This window comes from Rhinolophus ferrumequinum, chromosome 25, assembly GCF_004115265.2.
Source record: "Rhinolophus ferrumequinum isolate MPI-CBG mRhiFer1 chromosome 25, mRhiFer1_v1.p, whole genome shotgun sequence".
NCBI lineage: Eukaryota > Metazoa > Chordata > Mammalia > Chiroptera > Rhinolophidae > Rhinolophus > Rhinolophus ferrumequinum.
The window spans coordinates 26,762,908-26,778,264 of NC_046308.1; the positions used below are offsets into that span (position 1 = coordinate 26,762,908).

General features: G+C 48.5%; 1 protein-coding gene across 3 annotated transcripts in view; it reads right to left on the bottom strand.

The window, feature by feature from the left end:
- The window catches only part of KIRREL3 (kirre like nephrin family adhesion molecule 3), a 563,766-nt gene that overhangs the window by 115,036 nt on the left and 433,373 nt on the right, over positions 1 to 15,357 (bottom strand). For all 3 annotated transcript variants that reach the window (XM_033098048.1, XM_033098046.1, XM_033098047.1), the window contains exon 2: positions 13,680 to 13,757. In XM_033098048.1, coding sequence (XP_032953939.1) covers positions 13,680 to 13,757 — 78 coding nt within the window. The remainder of the gene's footprint in view (positions 1 to 13,679; positions 13,758 to 15,357) is intronic.

A 15,357-nucleotide genomic window follows, 5' to 3' on the forward strand; every position in this document is an offset into this window, starting at 1 on the left:
GTCCTGGGGGCTCCATCCAACCCTTCCATTTACTCCCTCCATAGCGCCCCCCCCCCCACCCCGTCGTCTTTTGTATCTGGGCCAGGGGGTGGAGAGTACGGGGAACTGTCCTTGGCTGGCATCATCAAGATAATACTAAGCCCTCTCATTTTTCAGAAGTGCCACATTGGTCGGGAAGCAGCCATTCCTGGACACTTGGCCGGCGTTCCCAGCCTTAATCTGCTTGAGCAAAGTCTGTCTTTGTTTGGCCGTGCACTGTCTAAACTCCTCTAACCTATTTAGACCAGAGAGAGGGGAAGAGACACCATAATGAAAAACGCAACGTGCAACATTGCCTTACGCAATCTAATAAATTACTCTGTACCCGGCTGCCAGCTCAGACTAAGCCCAATATTGCCTGCAGTAATGATTTGGATCAAATGCAGTTTATCTGCTTCATATTTGTGCTTCTGTGCTCAGTGGTAACTTATAAATGTCATTGTGGTGTTTATTTGTTATAATGAAACTTAATGACATTGGAAGCCAGGAGCAGAGCTGGTGGGGCGGCAGGTTTAAAACAATCTCTTCATCTCTGGAGAAGGAACGAGCCAAGACAACAGGAAACTGCACTATAGGGAAGAGATTTGCAGAGATAGCTGTGTCCTCCTGCTCTGTGGTAGATGGAGACCCCAAGGAGTCACCTCCAGAGGTATCCACTAGGAGGCGGGAAGACTTGGCTGGGTTTAACCCCAGCACCGCCCCTCTGTCCTTGCTCCGTCTTCTAGGAGTAGGTGTTCAATCATCACACCACCCAGTGGCTGGCCCAGATAAGAGACACAGGTTTCCCTGGGTCTTGGCAGGCTAAGGTCCTGATGGTTGGGGATGGAAATTAGAACTTCAGGGTGATTGCATCGTTGAGAGCAGACCATCAGTGAGACTTTGGAGAAGAGCGTTGGGGATGGAAAACAAAGGGAAGGTACTGTGGAGGGACAAAAGAGGGGAGGCTTTCCCCTTTGGGTGAGGGAGGCACACTGGTGGTAGGGCGCGCAAAGCCTGAAGAGAACAGGCAGCAGGTAGAGGCAGAGTGCCCCACTGGCCCTGCAGAAGTACCACGAACAAGCATGGGCCACTTAGTGTAGAATGAAGGGTTTTGGCTTCTGGACTCTGCCTCTTCCTAGCTATATGGCTTTGGGCAAGTGATTTATCTTTTCCAGATTTCATTTCCTTATGTGGAAAACGGGAGTAATAGCAGATATTCTCAGGACTGTGGTGATGATTGAATGAGGTGATGTTTATAAAGGCATGAACATAGTATTTGGTAAATAGTAAGTGATAAACGAGTGGCTGTGGCAGTGATTGGCACATAGTAGATGCTCGACAAATGCCTGTTGAGTGAATAAGTGAATAATAACACTTCCCACCTGTGTGCATTACAAAACCCTCTTCCAAACAGCTGAGCTTGGATTGAGACCGCAGAGATGTGCAAGGCTGACTTTGTCATCCCGATTTACAGTCACCCCAGGGTGGTTACAGGAACTGGCCGAAGGCTACCCAGCTGGTGGGTGCAGGGAGCATGGGCTCTCCTGCCTCCCAGGGCAGATGCCTTCCACCAGTCATGCTGCACAGCTCCCACGTCCGCTGAGAGGCTGAGTTCTTCCCTCCAGACCTGCTGCCTGGCTCCCTGGAGCCCAGTCTCAGAGCCTGTGCTGACCTTCCCAGCTGCACCTGGAGGCAGAGGCTCACGGGGGTCTTTCTGTCCACTTCATCTTAATACTACGGTTAGCGTTTACTCATGAAATATTCATTTTCTCCCCTCAGCGACATGCTCATGCAAGGCTCCTAATGTCATAAATATGGATGAAAATTATTAGTCACTGTTATTTTTCCCACTGGCTGCTCCTCCCCAACAATACACCTCTTATTTTGATCCCAGCAAAGTGGGACTGAATGGAGGGTATGAACCTGGAGCACTTATGAGGATGCCTCGCATTTCATGGCGTGTGGTATAGTTTCTCAAAACACCTGTACAACTACGAAGCATATTTGCTCTTGGTAACACATGCAGGGAGAAAAGAGGGCGAGCATCACGAGCAGTCTATTTTGAAGATGAGAAAACAGTGCCAGAGAGACCGAGGTCAAGGTCATATACCTCGTCAGGAACAGAACTTATTATTATTATTTTCAAATTTATTATGATTATTTTTATTTTGACTCCTAATGAAATGTTCTCTGGGAAATGGAGTGTGTTGGTTTCATGTAAATAAAACTGGCCTCATTTACTTTATAGTTTATCTACAGTTTTCATCCCTGTTATTTTACTGGTCCTCCCAAGGCAGGCTGGATTTATTCTTATTTGACAAAGCTCACATAACAAGTTAGTGGCAGATCTGGGCCTTAAACCACTATTTTCCAAAGAGAATTCCAAGGAACGCTAGTCCTAATACATGTGCTAGGAAAAATGTTTCTGGTCAAATAAGTTTGGGAAACTCTGTGAACCATATCCTCCTTTTGGGGTTCACCATGCCCTTTGGCATATAGAAGTTCTGTAGCACAGACTGTTTAATTAGGGTTAACCTAGCTTCTCTCCGCCTTATTTAACCAGGGAGCCTGTATTTCACAGAAAACCTATTAATGTGCTGCAGAAATGCCGCTCCAGGGAAATGTGTATGTGATCCTTCCTCAGTCATATTTTCTGAGGCAGTGGGGTTTGGAGCACGGCTGGGGCAGGAGAGCACAGAGGGTAAGGAAAAGGTAGAAAGCGTGCTTGTGGGACCCATCAGAGCTAAAATGTCACCTCCCCAGGCTGCGTAATCTCCTTCTTGCACCTTTAGGGCAGTGAATTTCAGATAATTCATTCAATCTTAGGTGCAGTCAGTCCAGCCTACATCTGGGGCAGGATGAGAGGGGCCGCCTGACTGGACAGACGGGTCTGTGGGCAGTCAATATGGGGAGAATGGGGAGAGGGCACTCCGTGGCCATGGGGAGAGATCTACGTGGACACACAGTAGGCGCTTGGTCACGTCTGCCCTTGACGGTGATGAGGGGTTACCCCACCCTCAACTCCCAAACACACAAAGCTCCCCCGGGGGGTAGCGTGGACATGAGAAGACCGGGGCTTGCATCTTAGCTTTACCAGGTGATAGCTGTGTGCCTTCAGGTAGATGGCTGTCTCTGAGCCTCAGGTTTTTCATGCTTAAAAAGGAGATAACACCACCTACCCTGTGATGAGGGGAGGATTCGTGCTGGAAGTGTGTGCAACTGCCTCCCTAGCTCTGAGCCTTTGCAAGTTACCCCTCCCTCCCCACACTTCTCCTGCTTTCTGGAAGCCCCTGGTATTACTCAGAACGAACGGCTTCCCCATCTCTATGCTCCAAGAGCATGTCAGCTGTATACCTGTTCAGCTCTGCCACCACCTTGCCTTCTGCTGTTGTGCTATATGCCTGTCACCCCTTTGGACCCAAATCCTCTGAGGGTGGTGGCTCACTCTCTCAGTGCCCCGCTTGCATCCCTTGGGCCTGCTCACTTTAGTTTCTGCAGGCCAACTCCCAATCTCCAGCATCAGTAACCTTCTCCTGAAATCTTTCTCTTAAGCTGCAAAGGCCATTTTGCCTTCACAAAGAGCAGGCTAGAAATGCCAGGGAACTAATAGCCCTACCCAAGTAGCCCTCAACCAATTCCTGATGGTAGCTGGCGTAAACAGGCCCCACTCCTTGGGTGGCCTGATGTTGAGGTGTGAATTTCACAGCACCTCTCAGTGTTTCCCATTGGGACTAGGGTCCAGCCATCCATGGTGGTAGCAGCCTTGGTGATCCCTGCAGCCCCTGCTCACCCCCCATTGAATGCCTTCCCTTTTCCATGTCAATCCCCTACCCTCCATCTGGTGCTGTCTGCATTCCCACATGGACCACTACACGCAGCACCTTGCTTAGGGTCTGCTTCTGACAAGATAAGGGCATCCTGCTTGTGTTCTCCTCTCCATGTCTCCCATCAGTTAGTGCCTGAGGAATCTTCTCTGAATCAAACAGAAACAAGCCATAGGAACAGACACAAGGAATGATTGTCCTACAGCAAGCTGGCTGAGGGGGTGGGGCCCAAAGAGCCCAGGGCAGAATGGCTGCCCCTTCCTTTCATCTGGGAGGTCACACCCTCTCCTCTGTACCTGCCCCATCTGGCAAACCTTGGGGTGCGGAGGACCCATGGTCCAGCCAGTGTCCGTCCTCAATGAGAGGAGAACAGCTTGGTGTAGTGTTTTGAGATCCTTTCTTGAACAATGGTTGAGAAGTGCTGCTCTTTTAGGACTAAGATTAGTGGTTATTCCTAGTGCATTTGACTCGGAGGCAGGGAGTACTCCATTGCTCTATTTATCCCACACTCTGTACGCAGTTACTGAAACTGTCACCGTGTCCCATATTCCATAGGCCATTATGTGTATTTCAAACCATTATATAAATGCACTTGATTTGGTGCTTCTGAATGTCATTAAACTCCTCCCATACCAGTGGCAACACAGTTTCCATAGAAACTAACACGTTTGAGAAGGCAAGGCACAGGGAAGAAAGCAGTTGGAGTAGGGGAGAAAACGTGTCCACCTGATTACTATTTCCAGAGCGCGGGGTCCAGGGATGTGACATGGCCACTCTGTGGATGAAGCAAGCTCCATCAGGGTTTTATTGACTCTCCTTTGATAAAAGCCCGGATAATTCATCTCAGCCTGAACCTGCTCATTGCAGCAGATAGCTCTAAAAACTTTATGACACCGCAGGCCATTAAGCACCCTCATTTATTCAAGACACTTTCACCCTGGGAGAGGGGTGGAGGGAGGTCTCCGTGCCAATGATGGAGCCTTTGAGGCTAGCTGAGGATGGAGGATGGGAAGCAGAGAGAAGAAAGGAGGCCTCCTCAGGACACAGCTGGCATAGGTAGCTGACCAGTGGCTGCTACCAAAGTCACTGGGTCCCACTGTCATCAGTGCAGTTAGAATGATAAAACTGTAGGGATGGAAGGGGTGTTATATTTGAAAGTCCTGTGAAAGCCTGGCTGAGGAGCTGCCCAGGGCCTTGGCAGGCAGCAAGCTTCCTGTCTTTGGAGGGATTCAAGCGTAGGTTGCAATGGCCTCTTCTGAGAAAATTTGCTCCCAGGGCTCAGCTCAGATATCACCTTTTCCAGGATGCTGCCTGGGCACTGCTCACGTGGCCTCTGGTTTGACTGTTCCTATAGCTCTTGTACATAACTGGTAACAGCGGTTATGACACTGTATTGTGATTGCTATGGTGTCCTTGGGGGCAGGCACCGTGTCTTTACATGTCAAAGGCCTACCTCGCACAGTGCAAGGCACAGAGTAAGCACTAGACATATGGTGGGTGAAGAAATGAGCACCGATTCCAATGGATTTATAGGGATTGGTACTTGGCAGGGAGGTGTGGACTAGATGACCTTTGTTACCTTTTGGCCTCAAGAATGTCGGATGATACGGTACTAAATCTGCTCTCACTCTGCCTGGGATTTGAATCTAGATTTCTCTGACTCCCAAGCCACACAATAAGCAAATTAAGCACAACGCTATAAAGCAAACCCAAACCGAAACAACCAGAAGAACTTGGTATGAAATATATCTACTCTCCTCAGGTGGAGGGCACTGCTCCTGGGGGCAGAGCTGTGTCCAGCCGCTCTGAAGCTTCTGTGCCTGGCACAGTGCTGGCCTCACAGTGGGTGACGGCTTTACTCTGTATGTTTCATGTCCATATCAAAGAACCGCCTTCCCTTCCTTTCCTCCAGAGGTCTTCCAAAACATGGCTTCAAACCCATTTTTAGCAGGTACACCTCGCTGATTGATCCACTCTACCTTATCACTCCCAGACTTAACGGACTTAGCACAGTACAGTGGAAAGAGGACTGGACTTACGACCAGAAGCCTGGGTTTGAGTCTTTGCTCTATCGCTTGCTAGTTGTGTTACTCTGGGCAAGTCCCATGACTTTCCTGAGTCTGGCTTCCTCTTCTCCATGTGACTCCCGATGCTTCTTCTAGGAGTCTATGACTCTCACATCACCCAGTCCCAGCATCTTACAAGCCACTGACTTCATTCAATGTCTGCTCTGTGCCAACATTCTGCTAGGTGCTTGGGATATAATGGAGACCAAGCGGAGCTTACAGACTGGTAGGGGACACACAGAGTGGTTAAATAACACCAATATGAATATGTATGTACAGACTGAGCTAAGAGCTGTAAGGGAAAGGAATATGGTTCCACGAGAGCATAGACTGGTGGCCGGGGTGTCTGAGAAGGCTGCACTGGAGAAGCGATACCTAAGCGGAGCAGCAGCTACTATGTGAAGGATTGGGGATGGGGTAGGGCGAGTGTGGCCAGCATCCAAGAGGAGGGACCAGGACAGACAAAGCTGCTCTAGCAGATGGAGCATCCTTGTTCAAGGAGCTGAAAGATGGCTGACGTGACTGAAGCACAGAGTGTCAAGGGGGCAAGACGAGGCCAAAGAGGTGAGTAGGAACCAGCTTATGTAAACCGTGTGAAACATGCCAAGGATTTGGGAATTTTCCCCAAAAGCAATAGAAAGCCATTGGAATATTTTAAAAAGGAAACTGACATCAGATCTGCATTTTTAAATACTGCTCTGGCTGAAGTGTGGAAAATGAACTGGGACGGGAGGGGCTGTGTCTGATGGACACAAGGAACCAATTAAGAGAACACTATTGAAGTCCAGGTGAGGGAGGGTGGTGATGGGGATGCAGGTGGTGACCACGAGATGGGCAGAAGTAGAAGGATTCAAAAGATATTTAGGAGGTAACATTTCTAGATTTTGGTGATGGTTGGATATGGGTGGGAAGGAAAAGGAAGTTTAAAAAGGCGCTTGGCGGGGTCTGCGGTATAGGGGGGCCCCAGAGCACCTTAGATAAGCAGGTCTTCCAGTAAGAATGGTGGCTGGAGGAAAGGGCCTGGAAAAAATTCTGGAATCTTCCATCAGACTGTGGCAGGAGAGTGAAATGGTGGGTCCCTTGTTCCAAGATGCCGAGTGAATTAAATAACAATCATAAAGTGCCCTGGAAATCTGAGTCTTGCCATAAATAATAAACAGGGACATTATACAAATAACCAGCTTTGCAGCCCCAGTGGAAGAAAACACATCAGTAAGAAAAATGAAATAAGAAAAAATGCACCCCAAAGCCCCAGCTAACAAAATGACAATATTAGCCAACATCTTGGGGGCTTGAGCAGGAGGAATGGGAAAACGACTGTGGGCCCTTAGCATAAGCCAGAATATGGTGGCTGCCAGTCAGACGGGAGGAGCTCACGTGTCATTAGAGCCATTCTCTGCTGGGTCAGAGAAGGTCCCTGGGCCAAGGTCCAGGCCACCCTACTGCTGCTTCCCCTCTGCTCTGAAAAAAGTACAGCTTGTCCTGTAGGCCTGTGTGCCTGCCTCACTACCACCGATGGTAGAGCTGCCAGGAGCCTGAATTCACTCTTGGAGAGCAGACAGGAAAAATAAACAAGATCTGCCTTCTGAGGCTGCTGAGCAAATCCAGTCAGTCAGTTTCCTAGCACAGGTTCCTCTGGTGACCCAAGCATTTAAATTTATGGGATGAGTGGTGAGAATAGGGTGTGAGCAGGCTGTTGACAGACAAGCTAGATTTTGAATCATTGCATTTTAAAAGCTTATAGGTGATCTGAGCCAACATTATTCAATTTCGTACATGAAAGGGTTGAAATCTGGGTGTTCAGGGCCTTGCCCAAGGTCACACAGCTCACTCCTTACTCTGAAGTGCTCCTTCCACTACACAAGGTGATGGCGGCGGGGAGGCAGGGGCACCTCTCTTCCATATCACCTCTGTTAGGGGATAGGCAAGGAACAGTGGAAATTGTAGACTCATTTTTACCGATGAAGGAACCGGGGTGCAGAAAGAAAGGATAGGCTCTAGGCCATTACAGAGAACGTCAGAGCCGCTGCTGATGCTCGGATTCTCACCCTTCCAGGACTGCGTCTTCCCCACCTGGCTGAGAGGTGAGGACAGGCACCGACGTGGAGCTCTGTTCCTCAAACCTGTTCTAGGAGCATGGTGCTGCCGGAGCTGTGGGTCCTGCAAGAGCCTGTATGGGGTCTGCCATCTGTGGGGCCAGCCTTCTTCCCAGCGCTCCAGCCCCTGAGGTGAACAGACACCACCTTCGCTAATCATTGCGTTTCTTTCTTCCTGGGAAGATGAAAGCGACAGCGCTGGGAGGCATTCTGCTTTCCCTTCCCTGATTTGGGAGAAGCGGTCAGTCGCTGTAATTCTGAGGGTCCGGGACTCTGACTTTGCCGCAACACCAGAGGTGCAGCCTGAGAGGACACCTCGTGGGAGGACGGAGAGCTGTGCGCAGGCGCACCTCGGCCTCAAGGCTGGCAGGGAAGGGAGGCCAGGGCTTTGCAGCCTCCTCGCTCCTCCTTCCCACATCCTCCTTCGCTTTTTTTCTTCTCAAGAGTCCTAGGCCTGATAGAATCTTCTGGTTCTTTAGAAATGGTCTTCCCTGGTCTATGACCCTCACTCCAGGTCTTTCCTGATTTTCTTCCCCATCAACTCCAGACTCTTCTGTATTCTGTCACCACTTCTCACAGCCCCACCCACTTTCTCTGTATTTTCAGCTGTCCTGAAAAATCAAACCAGTTAAAGTGTTAAGGGCTTCCCCTCTGTTCGCGGTCTCAGACTCCTCTTGCAGAATTCCAAGAGCCCTGGACTGGATGTCAGGAGACCTGGGTTGTGGTCCTGGTTCTTCCAGCAACTTCCTGTTGACCTCGGGCGAGTCACTTGATGCTCCTGGGCCTCTCTGAATTGGTGGGTTGCAGTATAATTGCTAGGATTGGTTACAGTTCTAACCTGGAGGAACACTGGAGGGTTTGGAGACGCAGGCAGAGCCCCTCATCCGATGCCACGTGAAAGCTTCCTATCTGCCTATGAATAGGATCAGCCACGGGCAAGCAATGTGCAACGAGAAGGTGAGTGGTTCTGGGATCTCCAGGAGAAATGGGTAATCAGAAGGGGGCGTGGGGAAGGAAGGGAATGGTAGTGGTGGGGGTGGTGTGTGTGTGTTGGGGATATGGGATGAGAGGACAGTGGGAACAGTTCCCCTTGAAGATATGCTGGGGCATATCTGCCCAGGGATACCCTGAGAATGTAACCCAGCAGTACATGGGGTGAGGAAGGAGAGCTGGTGTGGAGAGGAGGGGGCCTTTCCTTTAGGGCCTTTCCTTCTGGGGGCCTCCTGACCTATCCCTCCTGCTCTGCTGACCCAAGCCCAGTACTGGACTTGGAGGAGAGGCCGAGAGCTAACACTTATGGAATTCCTGGGGGTGTGGAGACTCATTTCGTGGACTGCTGTCCCTCAGTTTGGTCTGCGTAAGGCGCGCCTTCGGAAGGCCCACCTTATACCTGTGGGGACTTGGTGCATTCCTTTATTGTCAGCCATGGCTCTAGTTAATTACTTAAATTAAACTTGACTGACTACTTCCTGGTGGCAGACACTGGGCTAAGGAAAGGGGGGAGCGGATCTTTGCCACCCTGAAGCTAACTCTTTAGGTGGGGCAGACAGTCTGAATAATTACCAATTAGTGTAAGTGCCACAGAATAAATAGGTTGGTGGCCCTAATGAAGCATAATGGTGAGGGAAGAGGGGTCTTTCATTTAGGTCTCTTCGTGGAGGTGACAGTAATATTGATATGGACCTGTGTGTTTTTATCGTGAGCTCCTTGAGGGCAGGGACTAGTCTTACTTTTATAGCCCAGTGCTTAGAACAATGCCTGGAACTTCTAAAATTGGTTTATTTTTCTGGTAGGTAGTCAATGAATGTTTGATGAATAAATAAATGATCTCCTCCCAGCAGTTTCCATTTAAAGCACCATGTACTTAATCACATGAAGACTATTATGTCAAACAGATCTGATATGCTTATGCCTAGTCTGTCTTTATTTCCTCCTTTCTTGTCTGCCCTTCATTAATTTTTGTTCATATCTCCATTAGGTGCTGTGGATGTGTTGAGTTCAAACAGGAAAGAACACACACACATACACACACACACACTCACACACATACCACATATTACTAACCACCTTCATTCCTGCAGATGTTGCAAATTCTATCCGAGAAGCTATTAAGCGCTTCCAAATAGAGCAACTCACATTGACTATCACATGCCTCCTTAAACAATCTTTGAATAGTGTTTTCTCTTTATTGCTTTGTGTAGTTTAACAGCACCAATTGCGATTACTCTAGCTTATGATAAACCCCGGATCTATAAAGCTCCTGTTCATTCATTATTTTCCTCTTGCTTCTTCTCAAGCTGTTATTTTTGAGGGATGTAGCAAGGAGGGGGCGACTGGAGGGTGAAGCAAATAAAAAGATACCAGACTAATAAGGAAACAAATGAAACCGGGAACCATTTCTTCCCGGGTGATAGACACCCTGTTAGATACTGTTAAACAGAACAAATACGCTTTCATACAGCAGAAGTACGATTTTGATAGTTATTCTAAATTGGAACTACGATGCTCACCAGCTTATCTTTGATGGAGGAGGCAGCTAATTGTTCCACCATCTCACTAATTCCAGCATCTGGGAGAAACATAATTTATTTCTTATTTTTATTTTGTAATATTTTACCCATTGTTTAATTTATACCAAGGTGTATGGTGCAGCATGGACAGAGGTTTCTGTTTCTTGAGCTATGTCATGGCTGCTATTCCCGTTCAATTATTAATACGTGGAAGTTATAATTATTTTGAATATCGTTACAAGATAATTATAAACCGTAAAATAGCTCCCCATGCTTGCTGACGCCTTTTCTTCTCTACAGACATGTTGGAGTTTGGGCACATGAGCTTTAGAAAGAGAAAAAAAAATGTGGCAAAAAGTGTATAGGGTAGCAAGACTGGCTGGAGTGGGGGCAGAGGAGCCTTCCCCGTCCCTCCAGGTCCCTCCCTCTTCTCCACCTGTCCAGAGTCACAGCTAACCCCCCTTCTGCCTCATTGTGTCACCCCCTCCTATTCTGTCTCCTCCTTGTTATTGAGATTTGTAACCATTCACACATGGTGGTTTGGCTTGTTTACCACCATCTCCTATCCTTCTTTACCCAGAAGCCGCAGCAGCTCCTGTGTGTGTGTGTGGTTGTGTAAGTATGTGCAGGCCTGTATGTGTTGGGCATTTGGGGGGGGTTGAGAACCGTATGCAGAGCGGGAGGCAGGGGTGTGGAGTTAACTGCTCGCTCACCCTGGCTGTTCTGGGCCGTTGCTGATTTCCTCTGCTGCCTCCCTCTTTCTGAATACCTTGCTTGATTCTCATTAATCTTCACTAGGGGGAGGGTATAGGTTGGGGTAAGACACATGGGATCTATCATTCGTAACCAAATCAACCATAATAGGTTGAAAGGGATAACCCATTTGTGTGGATTTGTACTTGTACATGTTTGAAGAGGGGGCGCAGAGAGAATAGACATTGTTTTGTACCTTCCCATTTTAAAAAGAAGAAAATCTTTTAAAGAGCTGTTTTAGTTTAGGTGTTGCACAAAAGAAGGCTAACTGTCCTCAGACGTAATCGGGTCCTGGTCTTGTTTCTGAGTCCTCTTCTGGTCCTCCCTGACTCCCTTCTTTCTTTACTTAAACAATACCTAAAAAGTGCCTCTCTACCTAGTGCTGAATTTCTTTTTCTTACCATTTTCCTAATTCCTGGTTCTGAGTAGCACCCTTGTACCTTTCTGCTGTGGTACATGCATTCAGACCCCTTGCTACGGATTGGATTGTGTCCCCCTCTCCCAATTCATATGTTAAAGCCCCAGTGTATTTGGAGAGAGGGGCTTTATGGAAGTAATTAAGGTTAAGTGAGGTCCTACGAGGAAGGCCCTGATCCAATAGGATTGTTATCCTTATAAGAAGAGACACCAGAAGGCTTACTTTCTTTTTGCCACATGAGAACACAGTGAGAAGGTGGCCGTGTGCAGGCCAGGAAGACAGCTCTCACAAGAACCTGACCGTCCTGGCACCCTGATCTTGAACTTTCTCCAGAACAGTCCCCAGAACTGTGAGGAAATAAATTCCTGTTGTGTAAGCCCCCAGACTGTGGTGTTTTGTTATAGCAGCAAGAGCTGACTACCATGACACCCTTCATCTCTGAGCCACTTGGGAAAGGTGGGGGGAGTCAACTCATGTTCGTGAGCCTCGTGATATGGTTCTTTGTAGGCCCCAGGATCTAGAGTCAGTATCCTTCCACTCGGAGTTTGAGGTTTGAAATCCAGCCCAGCTCCTGACTTCTTGGCTTTTCCAATCCCCGTGAACCTTGTTTCGGCTTCTCTAATGAGCATCGCCAGCGAGAGAATGTGTCTATTCAGCACCACGGACAGAGGCACCCTGTCAGTTCCCACAAATTAGAAGTTACTGCCTCGCACTCTCATGAAGGCTGTATTGGGAGTGGAGGGGGTAGGCTGAGAAAGACAAAAGTCACGAAGGGAGACTGATTGTCAGGATGCAGAAAATGCAGCCCCCAACCCTGGCTGTGCTCAACCCTGGGGCTCCCACAAACGAGAAGTGGCATCTTGCTGCTGCTGCTGCTGCCTTCTTACACAGGTAGGCAGCAAAACGGGGGAGGTGATACTACTTGTGCTTAATTGTGTTGGCCCACCTCTTGTCAAACTGTCAAACCATGATGGGTGCTGGTAACAAACCTATAGCTGGCAAGGCATTAACACTGGGGAGCCCAAGAGGGTGTGGGTGTCATGGATTGTGGGTTGGGAGGAGAGCCAGCTGAGGAGCATAGGAAAAGGGCACTGGAAGTAGGCTATGGTGTAACTCTGGGAATGCAGATGGTACAGGTGAGGGCCTTGGGAGGGGAGGGCCCCAGCTCATTGCAAGCTGGGCTGGTGGGAAGCCGGGGCTTCATTTGTCTGACTTTAATGAATAAATGGCAACCCCAGCCATTGTTTATCTACTTCTGAATCCTGACAATCTGTGGCATCTGATGGAGAGGGTTATTAGCTGCACGGAGACAGATGGCTGGGGATGAGGGGATTGGCGCTTTATTACAGTGGGCCCATAAGTGACAGCACTCCTTCACATCCCAGCCTCCACGTCAATGTCAATGCCTTTCCCAAGCTCTGTGTGACTCAGTCAAGTCTCAGAGGAAAGACTCAGTGCAAGAGGAAGGCAGAACGGCCCATGAGGAAGAGGGAGACACAGGGTCAATGGAGCTGGAAAAGAGGGCAGACTTCCAAGTGTTACTTCTTTGAGAATAAAAACTCTGCCTTATTCTTCTTTAGTATTCTCCCAAGTTCCCTGTCAAGGTGCTGTTTATTCAATAAGCATTTAAGAAGTGTGAATGATTGAGGAGAAAGGTAGAGAGGTCTGGAGGAGAAAAGGTAATAAAAGCAGATTTAATTGTGGTGGCTAGGTGAGTGGGAAACAAAACGTGGGGAAGGAAGAGGAAGAGAAGGCGGGGAGGCAAAGGGAGGAGGAAAGATAGCGTAAAAAATGCTTATGAGTCACCATATTGTGTTTCAGGCATTAGCTACTCCTTCTCACATTACTATATGAATGGCTTCATGGAAATCAAAGTCATCTGCCCACTGTCCATTCTGAGATGTCTCAGGTTCTTCTTCCTGATACCACAGTTGTGGGCCACAGCTTCCCTCCCTCCACATTAACCCTGAGAGGGTGGGCGGGTTCTCACTGACCTTCATTCATTCTCCGAAACTTGTCCTTGCCCATGTAGCCCAGCACCAGACAGCATCCTCTCTTCTGGAGGCCCAGCTCTGGAAGAAAAGCATAGGTGGATGAGCCAGGAATGGGTCTGGGGTCAGTGAACCCCATGTGCAGGGGATGTGATACTTGTGGCTCTTACAGACAGAGCTACTTCTTTATTTAACAAACATTTACGTGGCACTTACTATGGTCCAGGCATACTTTTAAGGCAGTCATTCCTCCTTTGATTCTTACCACAACCCTATGAGGTACGTACCACTGTCCATTTTACAGATGTTTTAAGTAAGCTGTCTTACATGCGAGAGCTAGTAGGTGGCAGAGCCAGAAGTTTGAAGCAAGGCAGTCTGGATCCAGAGTGCTCACTCAAAACCACTACCCATAGGTTCATGATGCCCAGTATATCCCAGGCTGAGGGACTATGCCATGATGACTCTGGCATTGTGGTCCGGCCTGCCAAAGAAAAGACAAGTCCAACCAGTGATGTCCAGCATGGAGCAGAGCAACCAGACACAGAGGGCGCCTCAGAAAGATGACAAAGCGATGGGGTGGACTTGGGGGAAGACGTGGGGGGCGAGGTAAAGATAGGAGCGTGCCTTTTGGGAGAGAGTAGGTTTTGATGGCTGGGGATTTTGTGCATTCTTATATTCAGGTACAACCCAGCACCATTATCAAGTGCTTCTCAGGTGTAGAGTCAGCAAGGAGGAACTCAGGGGTTGGAATGGCTAAGAGACACACGACATAGACTGTAGTCCCAAAGACTTTGATCCAATAGGAAAAACAAGTTAGAGCAATTCTAGGTCGGAAATGCAAGAGGCAAGTTCTTTTCCCCACAGTAATTTGTAGATCAGTGCCCATTGTGTGTGAGTGTTGGACTGGAGTATATCTGCCTCACAAGCAGCAAGCTTTCTTCTCTGGTGTTTCTCTTCCCATCCTGATTAGTCGTAAGCACTTTCTGGGTTCTGAAGTAATTCCACACCACATTTCTCTTTGACCCCCACATCAACCTTATGAGGTAGGCAGAATGGTCTACCATTTTCACATGATGCAGATGAGAAAAGTGAAGTTCAGAGATGCTAAATGGCTTCCCGTCATTCTTCTAGACTCCCTGCCCCCACCTCTTTTCTTAGAAGTCAAACAAATGTGACAGCTGCCCTAAACTGCGTAAATGGATAAAGGGTATTATTTCTAGAAGATGGAACAAGGCCTTCTGCAAGCCTTGTCAGGTATTCTGGGTACCCAGGTGCTCTCTCCATTGGTTTCTCAGAGAAAGAGTGTCCCACTGAGCAGTGTGTCACAGCAACTCCCCGCACAACACTGGGTGTTAGTACGTTGTTAGGGTGACAGGGTGGGCTCATCCTCCTCCCTCTGTCTCCGTCCACCTCTTGTTGCCCAGTCCACCCTCCACGAGTAGCAGGATGGAAGGGAGCACAGGGGCCGTGAGGGATACATGAGTCAAGCTTAGGGGCTTTTTCCCCAGAGAAAAACAGTGTGGCAGGTGGTAGCAGAATGCCATGGCCCAGGGAGGTCTCTAGCTTTGATCTCCTGATTTTTTTTAAAGCGGTTTATTGACTATCAGTAAAGAGCAGAGAAGCAGATCTTAGTGTGCCTTATCCAAAGGCACTTACTTCTTTTTCTTTCCTTCCACGCTCA